Below are 21,486 nucleotides of genomic sequence, written 5' to 3'. Positions count from 1 at the left end.
GTTCTCAGGTCAGTAGGCCTACACAGTACATGATGCAGTGTGGTGTAACTTTCTGCTGTACCTTGCTAGGCCTAGGCTTATTATTGACTCAGGGTCGGGGAACCAAGGTAGGTAAACATGACGTTCTCTAAACCGGTCCGTCCGGAAAACCGGTCAAAGTGGACGGTCCGAAGGGTGGTCGGTATTGGGAGAGTTGACTGTACAACAAAGGTATAACTTGGGAATTCCCCTTCGTGCCTATTGTAAACAACAGAGGTGTGGCAGTATTTCCTGGGCCTGTTGAGACAATCTAAACTGATGTGCACTGGGTGAGCCAACCAATTTGCGTTTGTGTACGTGAAACAGCAACCATGTGTACTGCACTGGGCAAGCCAACCAATTAGCGTTCGTGTACGAAACTATGCCTACTCAGCTTCATGTAGAAAATTCGACCAAACAATTTTTCCCATGGTGTGCCACATGAAGCTAAGGAGGAAAGCAATTACTTTGAGCACCATTGGTAGTTGTTCATCTCACTCAGTTCACGTGGTTTTAGATTCAATCAATGTTGCTGTTTAATGAAAATATGTTGCATTATGGCTTGTTTATTGTTATAGTTTATTGTTATAGTCTTTTTACTTATGGTTGTTTTGAATATTTTCGGGGTTTTTTATGACGTCATCGTCGATACGAGGCGTACGTAAAACCGAGGGTTCGTATAACTGGTGTACGTAAAAACGAGGTTCTACTGTATTCTTGTAGTGAGGACGCTAACACGAAGTGGTGTTTTAATGCTTCCCCCTATATGGGTTATTTAAATGACCAACCAACGACTTTAAAATAACAGAATAATCAATATTCATGATATTTATCGAAGATGACATGCTAAACAGCATAAGTAGCATAACCTAGTCAAGTTGTCATGGCTGCTGATTTTACGTGTGAGTATTTAAATTTAATCTATGTTTTTAACCCAAAACTTAAGAAAATATGGCATGTAAAGTTTATAAAGGCCTATTTGTACTTCAATGATAACGATAAAAAAAGCTAAAAGCGATTGTTCATATAGAAAACAAAAGAATGTTCAATAGAACATGAACCCATTCATTTTTTAAGAGATAACCACTGTGACCTTTAACCTCAACCTGTGAACGCCCCATGTTCTAATGCAACTGGTCCAATCGTTAGTCACTAGCAATATTTGATAATTTTCTCTATAGTGACCCTTGTGAATTTTTACCTATAGATGAAGAGTAGTTTTCATATTTAGAAGGCCCTAATGATCATTCCTGGTAAATTCGAGCTCAGTTGGGCTATTTTGAAAATTTGACCACTGATGACAGACAGGGGTGTAGGAGGTGTCACTGGTTCTTAATGATCAACTTTGAGGGAGGGAGAGGGAGGGAGATAAAAATCATTGCTACTACGACTTTTTAGCATTTTTATCGTTATCGTTATAGTTGAATGTAAACTGGCCTTTAGGCTGTACAATTTGTTTGGCAATTTTTTTAAACATTGCCACTTTCTACATGTTATTACCATTAAACTTCAGTATGATCCTTCACAAAATCTTGCTCTGGTCAAAATTTTAAGTTTAAATATGACCGTGTCTGGCCTTTAAAAACATGTGTTTTCCTCTTGGCAGGCCTAGCATGTCTGGCCTTTATACGTTTACGGCATAATGAATAACACTGACTACAGTAACAAGATAACTAAAATGGTTTTTTAATTTAATTCAAATGTCCCTAGGCTAGGTCTAGGCTACCTAAAAGGAACCTACACTACAGAGGGTAAGCTGCTGCCTGGGCCTGAAATTATAAGTAAACAAACAGGCCTAGCGTATTTAAATGTATGGTATGCTCTCACGTGGATGTAGGCCTAGTCCAGTAGGCTTAGGCATATTATTAGGATTCTTCAGACTCGTAAGTTTTAGAAAAACAATTATCTTGTAAATGTATAAAACGTCAAAAAATATCAGATATTAATTATTTCAAAAATTCATTTTTAGTATCTGAAGTTTGGTGATATTAATTTTGTTTCATTTTCCATATTCTATCGTAAATTTTGAAGAAAAACAATACATATTTTTGCAGTAATAATTTTTTGTATTTTTTATTTTAAACAAGATACAAGAGAGCTGACAAAATACAACATGGAGATGATCAATTTGAACATTATTATAAAGAAGCAGGATGCAGAAAAAATTATTCATTCTGATTCCGTACAATGTTTTAAAAAGAAATTATCATCACTATTATAAAATAAAATAAATAAAACTCTTGTGCCACATGGAATAGAAATTTGAGGTGACAATATAAATAACACTTATTATTTTACTTTCCATTGGCTTAGAATAATTATTATATTGTTATGGCCCACAGTTTAAAAAAATATTTATAAATATCTTTTCAGCTTCTTTAATTGTTGTCATTCAAGATGAAAAAAAAAAGGAATCGATATTTTGTCTGCATCCTTGCCATTACAAACAGTTTTTCTCAGCATGGTGCAAGTCTTACCTGTGTTTTTGAAGTGACATACTCAAAACCTTGCTTTTTGAGATAATCAGAATTGTTCTTGTGTGTATAGAAAGTTATATTTTCTGTGAAACCAATCAATATGTAACATTTATTTCCATTTTCAAACAGAAAAACAAGGAACATGGTGGCATCACCAAGAAAGCAACATGCTTGTAGCAGGGATGCCATAAACAAACAAACATTCAACAAAATTTAAAAGAATTAAAGCAATACAATATAAACGAAAAGTGCAATTCCTAAATAAAAGTAATAATGATCATAATATGCATCAATAATCAACAAACTTGCATTTGAATTGTAGTTACTTATATATTATTTATAATATGAGATTTAAGATTCATTTTAAAGCAATTTATGTCTGTAATGTTCTTTATCACAGGAGGCAGGTTATTCCAAAGTTTAACGCCAGAATATCTAATGCTTTGCTGAAACAGCGAGGTTCTAAGTTTGGGGAGGTGAATTGATGAAGAAGATCTCATGTTATAGTTATATATTTTTACGTTAAATTCAAACATATCATAAAAACGTTTTGGGAAACAACATACTATTGAGAAAAAAATGTTTAAAACATAATGTATATACCACCACACTTTTATATTATATAAATTATATATTATTAATATTAAAATCACTTACATATTAGTTACTTCACATATTAACACAAATTGCAATAATATATTTTGTCAAACAGCACAGTAATAGTGTGAACACTTTGATAGTCAAGAATGCCTACTAAGGCCGAAATAGTTGCCCTTCTTAATCAAAGATTTTGAAAAATCAGAATAAATTGTATATTGCCAATATTTAACAGAATACAAGAACAGACATTGATTGTTCATTGATGATCGATGATAGCTTCTAGAAAAATTGCAAAATTTTGTAATTAGACGATAACTACGTCGAGGTTTAGAGCTATGAACATTTACGGAGTGAGGGCGTTGTTTGTTTGCATTTTTACAATTCACCGGCCTTACTTTTCTTGTTAAAATTCATGATTTTCATGAATATAACTTCATGATTGCCAGTATATTGTTTAATAGTTGATATAATAATTAGAAAAACAGAACACATAATGGAGGGGGGGATATTATACTCATATATAATTGTTGCACAATTCTACTCTATACCAAAAAGTGCATCATCGAGTAGTTTTGCTAGGCTCGCACAATCCCCATCTCAACACAGTTTGTTTGTACTTATTTTTTCCATTGTAATCACACATGTGAATATGAATGTGACTGTGAAATAAATCAAAATCAAATACAAATAATTACAGATCTGTTGTGTTGTTTTTGAAAATTACTAGCTGACTGTTGTTCAATCGTTCTTTTAGCAATTTCAGATTTATGAATAAAATTATTTTTGTGTAAAGTATATAGTTAAGATTTAATTTAGAATCTTCTTTTTGTTTTTTAAGTTTATTTGTATTCTGTGTGCACAATCACTAATATGATGGGTGACATTGATTCAAAAGTGGACCCAATAAAACTCAAAATCCAAGAAATGTAATGCACACTATCATATTGGGATTCAATAGTTTATCATTTATTATGCTATGTATTTTTTTTTGAGCAGGGAGTTGTTAAAGTACTTTCACATCATTTTAAATCAAATGTTATCAGGAAAACATTATTTAAAATTGTTCATCATAGTTACATAATTGCTGCGAAGCAGCCAATTCATATTGAATGCAATGCAATGCATATTCAATTCAGCATTGAATGCTTGACAGCAATTTGACCTCTGAAAGGTCATTATTTGTCAAAAAACAAGGGCCTAAGACGTCTGAAAAGCGGAGTTTCCTTCTTTCGTTCTGCCGGGTCAAATCAATTACTTTAGGCGACGTTTGTAGACTAACCTACACGTACCAACGTCCACATGTCGCGACGCTCAAGTAATATTCAACGTTTTTACTATATTTCTAGGTTTCCTATTTCTACGTTTAATCTGCCCATGTCTCAGCCACAATATTTTGAGGCCAATATTATTTACGAACCCAGTTAAACTTATTTACTAGCCTATTTCAGCGTTCTAATTATTACATTTAGGCGACGCTTGTTGTAGACTGGCATACACGGTACCAACGCTCATTTTTTTTTATGTTTCTACGTCAGCTCGAGACGCTTGAGTATTACTATTCAGCGTTTTTACTATAACCATGGGCGGTATAAATGACAACTCAGCCCAAGGCTCGGCACAGTATTTTGAGGCCTATAGTATTTACAACCCAGTTAAACTTATTTATGTCAACATGCTAATTATTACAATAATTAAAAATGTATTACACTAGGGGGCCGCGAAACTGTGGCCAAGTTGACTTAGTGCCGAGTTGACTCGAATTCGATCATGCTTACATTGTGTGGTGCGTTGGCAGTCAACTACTACTACTCTACAAACTCGCCCCTAGAAAATTCGCCGCCTTGAAAACTCCCCATACTAAATCATCTCGCCAAATAAACATCCTACTCTAGGCCTAAACTTGCTAGGATGGTATAGGCCTAGCCTTGAAGGGACAAAGGTCCCAATGAAAAACAACATCGCTACTTGATAGCTAACATTGTCTATTTAATATCACAATACAGTAATTCATTATTAGACCTATAGTTGTTTTTTGAATTGTACTCCACAAATCTCAGCCGATACCTCGCACAACTCGTTAACGTCTCGTATCTATTGTCGTGACGTCATGGCTCGCTGGCTCACACTTGTGATGTCTCGCACTTGTGATCAAATAACACGCTGGCTCGCACTTTGGCAACACTCTTTGGCAGTCAACTCGCCCCACAGAAAACCCGCCCTTGGAAACTTGCCCCATAAAAAAAATGTACACTTCCTAGACCATGCAGTCTTTAAAATAAAAATTGTAACCTTTGGTAATCAACTACATTTTCCACATACATAGAAATTTTTGAAACTTTATTAAAAAAAACCTAAACCATAATTCACCACTATAGACACTTTTTGACAAAAATGAAAAATTACGTCACCCTATGAGAAGTGTTCTAATATAGACAATGGGTCGTGTCTCATATTATTTGTTATATTTTTATTATTCATTATTTTCACTTGACTTGCATAAATAATTTTGTTCGAAGAACATTTATATGCAGTTGTACTTTGCAGCACTTCACTTGCAATTTGCAATTTCTAATCTAATGTTTCTTTTAGTGACTAACATTAAAAATCACTAATAAAATAAATTGATTATTTAACATGTGACAGAACATTGCCTTTAATTGGTCCATAATTGGGGCATTTTTAAAATATATACTGTATTTGTTTCAGGAAACATCATGCAATGAACCAGCAAGCCTCCCAAGTCTACCAAAGATCCAATTTTGAAGGCTAATTCCCTCTTCCTAAAACAATGAAATTTTCTCAGAAAATCTAGATTTTTTTCTTCTAAATTAAAAGCTGAGTATATTTGTAAAATTTAAGATTTCTACATATAATGTGTAGGCCCCTTACTGTAAATAAATACTTTGTTGAGTATTGTTTTAAGACCACAATATTCAAGACAAAGTAGTGCATGTCACTTCACCAATGCACCAAGTGATTTCACAAATGTTAATGAACATTGATGTCACACCGGTTTTAGCATATTATTGGATAAAACAATTTACCATACCTTTAGCAAACGAAAGATAAGATATACGGCACCGTAGCCCTAGCCACAGCTTTAATAAATACTGTAAAGTTCTTATTTTCTCAACTTCACAATTTTAAATATTTCGTAGCCTTTTATTTTCACGTTTCTCGGTCATGTTTTTTAACATGTAGTAGAAGCCTACAATTATGTTTTTTAGTCTATATTTTGGTTAAAGCTCCGATTTTGGTGGGTTTCTCCCAATTTCTCAAGAATTCTCCTACCCTCCCGAATCTAGCTGTGTCTGAACAATGTTTTTTTTAGATACATTATTTTGCCTCGATGTAGATTCCTTGTTTTGCCTCGGAAAGGTATTCAAAAATTATTTTGAGCTGATGGAGTTCAGCAAGGCAAAATCAACTGGTTAATGGTGTTTTCATATCAATAATCTTACCAGTGACGTGTTTACAAGCTAGATAGTGCATGTAATTGCCACAAATGTGATAAATTCAAAAATATGTCACACTTAAAACAATACCAAGCCTGACATGTTTCTGAGCCAAAACAACTTATGTGTGAATATCGCTAATAACTTTGCAATAAATAAACGGTTGTAATTAAAATTTTACATATAATCGTAATGTCTACTGATGTACAATCCTGCAAAATTTTAAAAGGGTATGACAATTTATTGCAAAGTTTCAAACTTTAACTCTATTTTTCTCCAAAAGTGAAAATTTCAAGTTACCTTGTTTTGCTATGGAATGGCTGTTTAGGGCTATAAACTTATAGATTCTGAACATGCAAATCATGTTTCTGTGCTGGTTTCCATAGTGAATGGGTAATGTGAGAAATGTCTTGACAGCATTTGCAGAGTCATTCTACCATGCAAATCATCGTATCATTATGCAATATGATTTTAAAAATAAAACTTTGTATTTTCAGAAAGAAAAATATCAGATTAATGTCTGCGGTGAAGGTGGTGAATATGAGACACTGACGTTAGATTGTCCTCTGTTTAATAAGAAAATTGTCATGTAAGTGTTTGTCGCTAAACTTTTAAGTGTAAGTAAAGCACACAAGTTATGAGCACATTGACCTGTAAATTTAGTTAATTAAAAGATCTAATATAGATTTCCTGCAGAAGCTGTTTGGTGCAGTGGTAACAGTTTGACTTCTTATAGATTGGTTCTGGCCAGTTGGGGTTCCCTGCTACTGTGCCAATAACATTCATGAATGTTGACGAGTGATAAAAATGCTTTTCAATCAAAAGGAAACATGCTGTAGCGCTCACAAAATATGTCTTCCACCCCCCACTTTACCCAATTTCGTATTCAACCCCAAGTATCTACAGTAATAGTTTTGTCTCTTTAATGGATGAAAAGCATATATTTTCTATCTGCTTACTCTATAGCAAACTTTGTGTTGAAGGCATGTTGCAGAAATGTAATACCATTCATTAAATGTAAAGCAACTCAGTTGCTCCTAGTTTTAACTAGGAAATGTTGGCTGGGGACCTTGGGCAGCAACAGAGTGCACCACCTCAGGTTGAGAAACTTTGCACTACACCAGGTTACAAGTGTGCGATATTCTTTAACATACATGGACCAACAATTTTAAAATAACTTTGTCCAATTTTTTTGTTTTAAAGACTAATAACCTAAATAAAGGAATAAAAACTTGTTATATTGTATTTTAATCATTTGTGAGTAGTTTATGCAAATCTACTTCAGGCATAGATAAAGCATGGAGGTATTATTATCTTTTGGCAACAGATCCAAAATTAACCGTTAAGTAATTTCGTTTTGTATGTAATTGGATGCCAAATTTATGTATAACGTTTAATGTCAACCAAAGAAAATTAATTATAGTTCTTTTGTATTTTGAACTGAATAAAGTAATTTTGTTTCAATTAGTGATGAACAGGAGTCTGTTTTACATTCTGATAAGGCTTTTGCATCAGTTCACTACCTTCACTTTCATCAGATGCACCTCCAAGAAAAGAATATTGTAAGAAAAACTTCCATTACAATTTTAATATTTAAGTCAATAAATAATTTGTAATAGTTTTTTCATCTTTCATGTAGATATAGAATATTTAGTATACAATAATGAACTTTAGGCCTATATTAAACATTAGATAATAGGCCTAACAATGATAAAGATGATGGGGCAGTGACAGCATTGTCGGTGCCAATGACAATAGTTATTTACAACAAATTATCATTTATATTATTTTTTTCTCTTTTATATTCCCTACTAAAATTTCTGAATTGTACCATGGTTGAACTTGAAATGTATTTATATATTAAATCTATAGGATACAAGTGTGTCAATGTTTAATAGAGTAAAAGACCTCCCAATGAAAGTTGGTAGCAAGATACAACAAGAACTTGATCTTAGTACTTTAAGCTTGTCCAATAAAGATGAGGAGCAGACATCATCTAAACATATCTCACCAACTTTAGAATTTCCAACATCAAGTAGTAATGGTATGATGACAATTCTTTATTTTTATAAGAATATTTTTTTTTTCTAGATTAAAAAAGTGAATAATTATTACCATAATATAGAGGTAATTTTTCTTATAAATGATCAACAATAATATTATAAATACATGGAAACACCTGATCAGCTCAATAATGTTTATTATCAAGCAGAATTTATTTATTTATTATAAACCTTGGACAAGTATACCCAGGTCAACATAAAGCCCGAAAATAAGTCAAATACATCATTCATGATATTGTGAAAGAATGTCTTCATTGTTTATTTATTGATTATTATAGCAGTGTTCACCCCATTAAAATGTTTCTTCTTGTAATTTGTTTGGATGTGAAGCACTACTCATAATGCATTACTAGAGGAGAGTTTGCATGAAAATAGCTCATAAATGCCAATGCCTGAATGTATGATATGTGATTCATATATAAATCCTCTAATAAGTAATGCAACATCATGCACACATGCCATTTGAACACCACCCAACCATGAAAAACACAACACTCAAACCTTTTCCCTTTTTTCCCTTTTTTTTTTTGAAGTTCACAGTAGCTTTAAACAAGGCCAACGACCACTCAATGTAAAGGGTTAAGATAGTTTAAAAGAAAAGGTTAATAAAATTTAAAATTTGACATTATTGACACTTAAATTGATTTTTTTTGCTATATTGTTACCTCTCCACAGTGTCTTTGACAATGTGTAAATTCAGCCAAGGATTTTTGAAAATATCTGGAATAAGTGGTAGGAAAACTCATGAAGAAAACCCATCAGCTATTAGGAACATCACAGAGGATGCTCTCAAACATTTACAAGGTTTAATATTTTCATTTTTCATATTTTCTCTAATTATGATATATCAGTAAAGCAAATACAGTTGTTTGTTGGTTACTTTGGAATATGGGTAGGAAAATAAAACTCCAGAAACTATATTAGTTTCAGTCTGATTACTGTAAAAATGATCTATTAAAGTTGCACTATTAGTAGTTATTCGAGTTGCTTTAGAAACAGTTGGGTAAAATGAATGAGATAGGATAATGTCTTAAAGTAGTTAGTTAAATTATGATTGTGGTATTTTAACAAGTCAATGTTAAAATCTCCCATTAAGTTACAATATTTATTTTCTTGATTAATAATAGTTAGTAGTTCACCTACAGTAGATGCTTAGAGAAATGAATAATCTTAGTACTCGGGGGTCTGTATATGATACCAATCAGTATATTTTTCGTATTATTAATTATTTCAATGAACAAAGAATCACAAATATCTTTGGGAAGGGTGAGATCAGTACGAAGTCGAATGTTAAACTTGTTACTTATAAAAATACCCACGCTACCTCCAATGCTAGACTGCCTACTACTTTAAAAAAGAGTATAATCATGTGAAAAAAGTAAGAGGTTTATTTTCATTTAGCCAGGTTTTAGACAGTCCAATTAAAGAGAATTTAGTATGAGTAGAATGTAAAAGGCCTTTAAATGCATCAGTTTTATTTGTGAAACTTCTAATATTTAAGTGCAATAATGATAATTTGGATTGTTCTATTGAGTCGTGTAATGAGTTTAGTTCATTTAAATCATAATATTTACATTGATCAAGTATAGCAGATCTTGTATTCAATTGATTAATTAGCATGCTGGCCTGGTCATCGTATCTATCATCATTATCAATAAAAGGGTTAAAACTATTTTCTTTTTTTTCAAAACAAAATTTAATGACAAGAAAGATCGACGTTTCGGGTCCATCATGGAACCATTCTCAAGATCAAGTAAATTGAAAAAACTAAAAACAAAAATACCAAGCAGTGACAGGAAGTAAGTAATTTAATTTACATATCAATAGGGCCTACTGTGTGGAGCCATAGTGGAGCTAAGCAATAATTAGCCCTTCTTAGCAGATTAACTAGATAAACAGTTTGGCTTTGACTGAATCAGTTTGTTTGTTAAGTGTAGGTTTCAGTTCTTTGATCCAAAGCATTTCTTTGATTAAGCAATCAAAATTCTTGAGAATTGTTCCATGATGGACCCGAAACGTCGATCTTTCTTGTCATTAAATTTTGTTTTGAAATTATATAGTAAGCGTCTCTTAAAACTATTTTCGAAGGTGTAATTTACATCATTTTGAATGTCAACAGATGAAGGGTTATGTGAAGGAATAAATGAACATCATTATCAGTCATGTATATAAATATTTAACAAAGTTAAAGGAAGATTACAGAGAGCATAACAAAAAGGATAAATGCATAAATGATTTAATAGAAGAATTATACACGGTAAACGGATAACAATACAGTTGTGAGTAAACTGTAGTCAGTTACATTGTCAAGTAAATACTTAGTTACGCAAGGCCTAGTAAAATTTTAGACCCAGACATAGTTGCGCGGTTCAAGTTGGGTGGCTGGTGGTGGTACTCAGTGCTAGGGCTAGTGCTGGTGTTATTATGTACAGTAGAACCCCTCATTTACGTATGGCACAGGCCCAGAGCCGTTCGTAAAATCGAGGTTGACCCAAATTCCTATATATTTGCACTGGTACTACTTACACTGGCATAAACTAGGCCTACTGGCCTACGCAGCTAAGTCTGAGGGGGCCTAGGCCTACAGTAAGCAGCTTTTGAGCATTCTGATCCCACTCTAGACCCTACACAAATTTGTTTTTATCAGATATTTTTACGTTCTTAAATACCTAGATTGTGGATTTTACTCCAACACAACTTCCATAGATACTTCTTATACTTCTTTATTATATATATTGATCATTCAATAAAACAATCAAGCACTATGTTGACTTTTAAAGCTGAAAACGATGTTTGAAAGAGAAGTAAAATTTGTTGCATGCATGTGTGTGAAGCCATAAAAAACACTGACTTTTAAGAGGCCCGTTAGAAGGCCTCCTTCACTTGAGAATTACATAGTACTGTATAGTATGGTGTGTTGTGTTGTATGCATGCTAATAACAGTTACAATTCGAGCGATTTTTTTAAAAATCTTTCACTTAAATTTTTATGACGTCATCATCTTTATATTACGTTCGTAAAATCGGGAATTCGTTAAATCGGGGTTCGTAAATGAGGTTTTTAACTGTATTGTTATTTTTATTTTCTCTGCTTTGGTAGAAATGTACAAGAACATTTGTTTTTTGCCCTATAATATTAATATATTTTCTATTTTTAACAGAATGTCTATGTTAAATCCCATTTCCACCATAAATGGTAACAGTTCTTTAAATAATATATTTGATAACATTTTCTTTACTATTTTCACAGATGAACTCGCAAGGTACAAGATGACATGTGACGATGTTGTTCTTATAAATTTGTATGTGTGCAGCATGACATATTATAGGGATATCAACTCTGTGTTTCCTTGCTTTTTCCCTCTTAACCCACCAGCAAGGTAAATAATAATAAGTTTCATTTATTGGCAGTGACTATTGTTACACCAGTCTTCAACTAATTGGATGTTATTGTCCTTAATTCAATCCATATATTTAAAAAATCCAAACATTATAAGAATTGATTTAAAACTGGTGTAACAATACATTGTTTATAAGTAAATTATAGTATGCATGCTATATTACCGAGTATTATACCTATATAAACTTTTTAAATTAGTCATATGTGTAATTATTAAATTAGTGAACTTCTTTGGTGTAATTATTTTTATCTTCAATTAGTTATTATTTTTTATCCTGTATTCATTGCCAGGAATTGAACTGTGGAACCTATGGTCGGAAAGCAAGCATCTTTTCCAAAAACATTATAATTTCAGTACATAAATATGGCACAACGGGGCAAGGGTTTGAAATCTCATATTACCTTGTATTCCCTGTATTGAGGGTCCCACAATTTATCAGCTCAGCTGGATAAACCACCCTCACAAAATTTTGTTCAAACTACCTGTCAGTGTTCTTGACAAGTATATTTACAGTTTAAATTTTCTATTAATAATTTTTTATGCACAAGGGTCTGTGTACAGGTAGACTTGTGTAGCGATAATCTTTTTGAAATGAACTGTCTTGCTCACTGCTATGCTATAGCAGATGAAATCCAGTCAACTGCTAAGCATCATCATACAATGCATGTTCAGAGCATATCCCACTGGGCTCCTGCAAACATTGGACCATACAGCCAGGCTGTTGAGGTAGGTTCTATTGATAATGTTCTAATTATGGCTCAAGCATTTCATTTTTTTTTCTATGCCTTATCTTGCCAGAATTTTTCTAAAAAATATTCACAATTTATTTTTTGATTATTGAAATTACTAGGGATTATGGAGATTATGGCCTATTGCATACAACTTTTTCATTATCATTTAAGATCAGTAGGTGGAACAAAGAAAATACAAGCTGCTGCAGAATTTGAACTGACAGCAATATTTTCCCCAGATTCCGCTTAAGACATATTTTGTGAAGTTGGAACATTGGCCTTGATTCTTGACAGTCTGTTGCAATTGTTTGCAAATAGGCGAAGCTAATAATCATAATTTCTACGTCTATGGGTGTGTTTCCACCGAAAAATTTATATACAAACCGTTCTCTGATTGGTTGAATATCGGATTACCATCACTATTCAGTAGAACCCCTCCTTTAGGACACCCCTATTAAGGGAACACTTTTCCGTGAAACGAGGGGCAATATATCTTTTAACACTACGGCCAACCCCTATTAAGGGTACGGGGACACTTTCTGAGCCAAATGGTCAAATTACCCCTATTAAGGGGGTATAGGCAGTGGCGTAACTTCTATGCACTCTCAAGCGGCAGTCCGCAGGGCCCTGAATTCTAGGGGCCCCGAAGGGGTCCTACCCATAGGCTCCTTGATCTTGCACCCTGACCAAAATGGTCTTTGTTGATAAATAACACCATAATGTGTCTCTGAAATTTACTGTAGGGCATATATCATATTATAACAATTAAAGAGAGGGGGGCCCTGTCGGCCCGACGTGGCCGCCTCTCGGCCCGGTACCCTACCAAATTTGTCAAAGAAAAAAATTTAAAAATGGAGATAAAAAGAAAATTATATACGCAATTTTAAGTCTGCGAGTGCCATTTCCGGCCATCTAGACGTACCATAATAATAGATTTTCTTTTCTCAGCCCCACAAGGGCAACAGCATAATGTGTGTCTGAAATCGACTGTAGGACATTTATTATATCTAGTGGCGGAATAAAGAGTAAGGGTGGGGGGAGTTGCCGGCTTGGAGCTGCCGGCCCGGAGCTGCCGGCCCGAGGCCCCAGTAAATTTTTCAAAATATTTTTTAACTGGCGATAAAAAAAAATATATTTAATTTTATGTCTGTGAAGTGCTATTTTGGGCCATCTAAAGGTGCCATATTCATAAATTTTCTTACCTCAGCCCCAAACATGGTGGGTCTGAGGTGGTAAAGACTCAACTGTGAAAGTCCCTCCCTGGCCTCAATTTTCTGGATCCATATTATATCATTTATTCGTCGTTAAAAACATTTAGAATAACAATGCACATCTAAAATCCCACGATGGAATTGGTGATCAGGGCCCAAAAAGGACCCCTAGTTTCAGAAATACACAGGGCCCCGACCCCATCGTTACGCCACTGGGTATAGGCCTAATGCATGTGTTATTTCGTACCAATCTTGTGTCATGAATTCCTACTTGACATATATCCGAGCGGTATAGAAATGACTAGGAATCCCTCTTTGACATATAAAATATAAACACAGCTCACAATGTTGTAACACAGCTCAAAACCAAGTTTTATTCTGTATGAACTCCAACAAGAATTCGGTATCAAAATAACACAACAACATGCACATAAACATGTGTTTCAAAAAAGAGTTCCTCGAAAGACCAAGCTCTCACCTTATATACATTAGCCCTAGAATTCAAGAGCATTCCATATTGTCTAGTTCCTCATTGGTCACCTTACATCATAATTAACCAATAGGCTTATTGCCTTTACAGTACCCAAGATTCCAGAAACTTCAAAATATTACTCTTGGATTCTACATGGTGTCATGTGTTCCTATATTATTACCAATGTGGTTTACACTTGTTTGTTTGGTCAAGTAAATGCAATTCTAGAATGTTCTATCTGATAAATATGCTACAGTAAGGAAAGGAATGATAATTTATTACACTTGTCAATTTTGAATCTTAACCATGAGGATTTCTTTTTCTTCGTTTTTCGTGTACTTTCATATAGCATTCTAATCCATACCATATCTTGCACCCTTAATTCCAAGTCCTTACTCTATTCATGCTACATTCATCCAATAAAGAGCTCAATATTTAAAAAAAAAAAATAATAATATTTGGTCAGTAAAATTGCATCATGAATTGGGAACTTATTTTAATTACATTTCTGCTGATTTTATATTATAAATAAATTGTATTTGCATTGCAAATTATTGCTGCAAAGTTTTAATTCTATTGTAAACTATTATATGTCAATAAAAATAAAATTATAAAGAATGTATGTAATCGTTATATGAAAACATGCCAAAACATACAATGATTCCTTCTCCTATCTTAATAATAGCTCATGTTGGTATTCAAATAAACAAAGGTTGTTTTGTGGTGTTGAGAACAGAAGTTTAGCATTTGCTTTACTGATTCCTCCTAATAGAAATTAATAATAATACTGTAGGTCTATTGCTGTATCCAACATATCTGATCATTATTGAAGAACTTAATATTTTCAATTGTAGTATTTTACAAAGTCTTATAAAATTGATTCTCAAATATGTCCATTTCAACAATTCCAGATTCCAAATATTATTTTAACTAATGCACATCAATTGAATATCATATGCATAAATTATAATTGTTGCTTAGTCGTTATAAATTACTTTTCAACATAAGCTTAGAAAAGGAGGTGGAGTAAATCTATGTTATTGATAAAATGCCCTCCAACGTAATATCAGACACCATTGTACGTGAAGAGTTGAAATGCATCTGTGGGTTCACCCTCCTCACCTACCACATGCTATCTCTGGATTAATCATTCGTGCATCATCAAGAAGTTCTCAATCATCTGATTTAGTGTTTCAGTCCAGAACAGATAAACTAGTATAGTAGTCATCAATTGCCATAGTGATGTCGTGATTAGGAGTAGACCGTAGACTGTGTATGTTGTTAGAACGTTTATTTGGAACACAACAAATGAACGAATATAAAGAAAAGCAGAATATGAAGAAAATTTAAAACATAACAGGAAAAAACCCCTGCAACACGAAGAAACATAGAATAGTGTCAATCCATCATATACCTCAATATCATAACATATCGCATAATAAAACAATATCTCAAGTTAACTCAAATAATAAATAATATTAACATGAACACAACAAATGAATGAATATAAGCAAATCAGAATATGAAGGAAAATGAAAACATAATGGAAAAAAAAACAAAAACCTGCAACACAAAGAAACAGAATAGTATAAATCTATCATATACCTCAATAACATATCACATAATACAACAACAACTCAAGTAATCAATAATATGAACTCACTCAGAGATGAGCCTCTGTTCATAATCATAATATTAATATCAATGGTAATTTTAAAACAATACAGTACTCATTACTGTTTCTCATGTGTCATTAATACATCATTATTAATCTCATCATAAATCTCATGGTTAAACATTACTCTCTGGTAACGTTCCTGTTATAACTTCTATGTTAAGTCTTAATGTAAACACATTAACTTTAGTACATCACACTTAAGCTAATCATCAGTCGTATAGAAATTAGAGTACTCTCCAATGGGATTCCTGTCACCGCAACTGGCACCACCACTTAATTACAATTGTTACAAAATTTGTTGGGAACTGTCAGTTTTATGTAGCATGATGAGGGTAAAGTGCAGCGTTCAGAATAGTCCTCTAATAGTTAAATATGCCTAATAATGAGCAGACATACAGATTTTTATTGGGGGCCTAGACATCAGCTGTTTATGCCCCCAGCTGGATCCAAAGGCCTAGAAGCTCCAAAAAATTAGCATTTTGAAGCCATATTGGATTTCTGTAACCTATAATTCGTGAAAATTGCAGTCACCCGAGCAGACAAATTTTCAAAAAATGTTGTTGGAATAACATGATTATTAATAATCAACGGTTTAAAAGAGCTGGCAAATGAAATGCAATGATACACGCAATAATGCATAGTATTCCGCAATTTCAAAACGATTTTGGTGAAATAGTATAAGGTGTTAAATTGTGGACCTTTTGGTGGGTGCGTCTGCACTTTCTGCATCCCCCTGCCTACAGGCCTGGTTTGTCTGGCAAACCAGGTGTTATGTCCTATAAAGCCTAAAAACATTTTGCCTGTGATATCTCTGGTCTACTCACCATAAGCAAGCCTGTGATAAAGTTATTACGTTTTAAGCTGCTGTCGTATTAAGCAGAACTTAAGATTACCAACCTTGGACGTTTGTCAATTGGTTGGTAACGTATTTAATTATAGATCTGAGTGGGGTCACCTCTACTTCAAAATGGCCTAGTGTCGAGTTTTGATCCTCACTTTATTGAAAAAAATATGTAACGAATGATTATTATTTATAGTTTCTTTTAAAAAAATGTTTAGAATTTTGTTTTTTCTCGCAGGCCAGAATAAATTTCTCCACTGACCAAATTTGGCCCGTAGGCCACCTTTTGAGAACCAGTGGTATAGACACTAAAACTTGTGTATTATAACTCAAAGTAATAATAAACTATGATCATATTAATCATGATAATTGTCATCAAAATATGGCCCGAAATCGATAACCATAAGTAAAAATAATAAGTATTCAAACAAATGAAAGACTGTACAATCAATTAGAATCATTGTAAAGAGTTAATGTAGAGCGCTTCCCAACCGTAACATGGCCGCCGCCATTTTGTTTGCATAGGCCGCCCTCTGTAAACCCAAGTAATTTATCAACAAACAGTGTTTGTGAGCAAAGTTATGTTGCTCCGTGTTAAACAAATGTGTGAATGCTTATCAGTGAAATTCGGATACAAAAGCTGATGGATAAACAATCATCAGCGAATCATAAATTATATACTGTATTGTAGCTTGAATCAGTGTTACAACATACCATAAAACTTCAGGTTAAAGTTTTTAAACTCATCTATTTAGTATAATCAACAAATTGGTTACAGAGCTCTGTTTTTTACTCTGCCAAGACACATCTTGTCTGAATCAAAGATGCTATGTAAATAATCATGCCACGGATATCCAAACAAAGAGGACATTTACCGTAAATTGATATCCCTCCTCAAAATAAAATAGATCCCAATAAAAACAAAAATTCCAATCTCCAATAGTGATATGACCAGTACATCTGTGCGCGTACATTTAGCTGTGCGTATGTGGATTGTTGCTTCAGTATGCACCAACAGTACAGTTGAAATGGTTGGCATGTACAACAGCACTATGAATAAATATCTGATGTGTTTGAAGAACTTGTCATGAGTTTACTTTTCTGATAGAATACAGTAATCACTGTTTTTGGTTGGTGCAGACAGGTAAAATTGTGTGATGATTTTTTTTTAGCTTACAGCCTACGCTAGGCCTTGGCCTTTTAAAATTCTTTTTTTTTTCAGTCTTTGGAATAGGCCTAGATAGTATTGGCCTGAAATATTACTATTCAATTTTCAGTTTCTTTAGTTTATTAGGATCCACTGATTCAAGGAAATCTTTATTTTTTACACATAACATTGAATAAAACATGCCGCAAGATAAGTCTTCTTGTTAATTCCCACCAAACAGTTGCAGGTCAACTAGCCATCAATATATAAAATCAATCCTACAGCCACCTCAAAAGCTACTACAGAAATCGAACTCAGCCAACACATATACCTATTACCGCTAATAAGGACTGTTTTAGATATTCATTCCTACCCTTGACTGTTGTAGACTGGAACTGTTTACCGCAATCCATCATTACCATCCAAGATAAACAAATATTTCACACCGCCATTAAAAAGCATTTTAATCTGATGGAGGGAGAGTAAGTCTGTTTCATCTTTATTTAATTATATTATTTACCTGTTTATTATTATTTGATTTATTAATCCCACTTTTGGAGCCAATAACAAATCAAAGGTAATAATAATAATAATACACAGTAACAATAATAATAATACAGGAACTTATACCGCGCCTTTTGCCAAGGGATACAAAGCTCAATAAAAATAGTAATAGTAATAAGGATGATAAGGCGAGACTTCTGTTATACCTTGTTTAGCAAACCCGCCGAACGCAAATATTGATGATTTCAAATAAAAGTAAAATTTTATTTTTGGCCAATTAGCGCACCTGCCGCCACAAAAAATGGAAATTTCAGAAAAAATTTAAGTTTTTTTTAAAAATATTTATTACGCTCTCCGCTGCCTTGAAATCTCCAAAGATAAAATATGTATATTTCTTCCTAATTATATAAATTTTAAGCATTTAACCATCCAATTTTACATTTACCAATAAAATTTATTTTTATTTTTTTCCTCCGTCTAGATGTTTTTGGCAAAACTATTTGCTAAATAAGAAAACAAAATTTTATTTTAAATTTTAATCTGCCCTCCTCCGATGATCTTTAAAAAAATAAGTAGGCAAAACAAGGAATAAAAGGTGTCTCACCTAAGGATTATATATTAGGAAGAGTAATAATGATAAAAGTAATTGAAATAACATTTATTAATATAACATTAATAATAATGATAAAAATAACAGTAACAATTAATTTTGATAAAGATAATAATAATAATAATAATGATTAAATAACTCATGTCCTTTTTTTTGCTGCCGATGTTCCAACCACTCCGTGATAAAAACTAAAACTATGTACTCCATACACTGTACCACTCGAAAAGCAGCACCATCAACCCTACCTTTGTGAATCCCTATGTTGGGTTGTTGAGTAATAACTAACCAGAACCAGAATTTGATGCCACATTCTTCGTGGTCTAACTTGCCTTGTTCTAAGATTGAGCGAGTGCCTGACCTGTTGTTTCACAGGCTCACATAGAAGTGCGAAGTGTGAAAACACTAGCCTAGAAAATTATTAATTGCTGTGCAAGAGCACAAGTTGTTTTGATCTTTTGCACATAAACCAAAAAAGGTCAAATAAATGATGTACTAATTAAAAATTATTGCATGGTTTGGGATAAGACAATAACAATATCACAATTGACTAAAAGAATTAAATCCTCACTTATTATTTTAAAAACAATTGATATGTTTCGTGGAAAAAGTTTTTGAGTAATACTTTTTATTTGCATTGTTTGTGAAATTGAATTTGTTGCTGTGATAGTGATAGCAAAAAACTAGCAGTCAAATAATGCCACAAACTGAATGAAGTGGTTATCATGAAGCCATGGATATTCAGACTACTCTGTAATACTTGAAATAACTTTTTTTTTAAATTTTCTTTAGCCAAGGACTACCAATAGTGAGTTATTCACTGTCCTGTGACGGTAGATAGGTGGCAATCCTCTATTGTTGAATGTCTCATATTGATAATAATAATAAGTCAATTCTTTGATAGCACATTCCGCAAAACACTTTAATGCGCTTTACAACAAAGAACAACAGGCAGTAAATAAATTCGACTTGAACTACTTAAACTAAAACCAGTTTCGAAATGTGTGAGGGCTATTAACAAAATGTTATTCCCTCTATTGTTTGTGATGATTTGGTTTTTTTCTTTTGATATTTTTTTATTAAAAAATGTAAAATAATGTCTTTTGTAATTTGTTTTAGGTTAATGGCATGGTCTTCTGTGCAGGTGTTATAGGTCTTTGTCCAAGCTCCATGATGTTGATAAAGGGTGGTGTACTACCAGAATGTCGAATATCATTACAAAGTGTTGACCGGATTTTATGTGCAATGACAGCTTCATTCTGTAATGCTATTTTGTGTATTTGCTATGTGACATCCTCATCCTACATTCACACTGCAAGACAAGAGTGGAAGGCACTTCTAAATTCTAAGATGAAGGCAAGTGCAAAACATCTGTTGTCCCAATCATAGTGCAGAATGTCATATAAACTTTGTAAAGATGCCTTATTGATTGGTTAATTCAACTATTAATGATACTGTCATGGAAGTCAGTAAAATACAACTGATTTTGTAGTCAAGAAATTTAGTTGCAGTTTACATACAGACACGTTTCAATTTCCTAGTTAATCTAATCTTTGGATATTATTGCAAAGATGCCAGCAGATCTGAAGATATTTTCTCATGAGAGATGCACACATGCTCGTACATGTCAAAAATATTCTTATTTATAGTTCTAAGATAAAATATTTTTTGAAACTGTTAATACAGTATTTATGTGAATGGTAAAATACACACAATCGTATTTCATTTATCCCAAGTACTTTTGGATTTGTCTAGCTTTTAATTTCCGATTCCCAATTGGAATGAGGACCAATAAAGAATTACCATTATTTTAGAAGGTGCAAAAATGTATACACTAATGAACTTTTGCATGTCACTACAGTACTTTATTACCACAAAATACGTCTTTTTTTTAAACCAGTGGAAACGCAATTATTTATTTCTTTATTTATCCTACAAACGTATGTAACTGTTAATGTAATTTTTCGCGCTGCACCTTTAGGCTGTGACGATCAAGAGGAAATAGTCATTAAGAAACTGTAGGTAGCGGTAGCTTTTACTACGAAGAAATGGGAATTCCGAACTAAGCAATGCACATGTGCAGTTACCAAAAAACGTCTCAGGAACCAAATAGCGGTCGCAAAGAGGGTATGATTACCAAAAAATCGTCTTAGGAACCAAACAGCAGCTGCGAAGAGGGTATGAAATAGAAACGGGAAAACTATATGTTATGGATGGAAAATAATGAGAACTCGAGCACGTCGAAAGCCTCTATTTTGGGTATCTTTACAGCCAGTTCATCA

At 33.1% G+C, this 21,486-nt stretch overlaps 1 protein-coding gene across 1 annotated transcript in view; it reads left to right on the top strand.

Moving 5' to 3' along the window:
* Positions 1-21,486, top strand: part of LOC117115323 (diphthine--ammonia ligase-like) — a 60,478-nt gene that overhangs the window by 10,865 nt on the left and 28,127 nt on the right. The window contains exons 7-13 of the mRNA XM_033259063.1: positions 7,048-7,139; positions 8,019-8,112; positions 8,423-8,594; positions 9,289-9,417; positions 11,863-11,992; positions 12,562-12,739; positions 20,324-20,560. Of these exons, the coding sequence (XP_033114954.1) occupies positions 7,048-7,139; positions 8,019-8,112; positions 8,423-8,594; positions 9,289-9,417; positions 11,863-11,992; positions 12,562-12,739; positions 20,324-20,560 (1,032 nt within the window). The remainder of the gene's footprint in view (positions 1-7,047; positions 7,140-8,018; positions 8,113-8,422; positions 8,595-9,288; positions 9,418-11,862; positions 11,993-12,561; positions 12,740-20,323; positions 20,561-21,486) is intronic.

Source organism: Anneissia japonica, unplaced genomic scaffold, assembly GCF_011630105.1.
Source record: "Anneissia japonica isolate Jap-2015-1 unplaced genomic scaffold, ASM1163010v1 scaffold287800_len1627635_cov199, whole genome shotgun sequence".
Taxonomy (NCBI): Eukaryota; Metazoa; Echinodermata; class Crinoidea; order Comatulida; family Comatulidae; genus Anneissia; species Anneissia japonica.
This window is presented reverse-complemented; position numbering and strand designations above follow the sequence as displayed.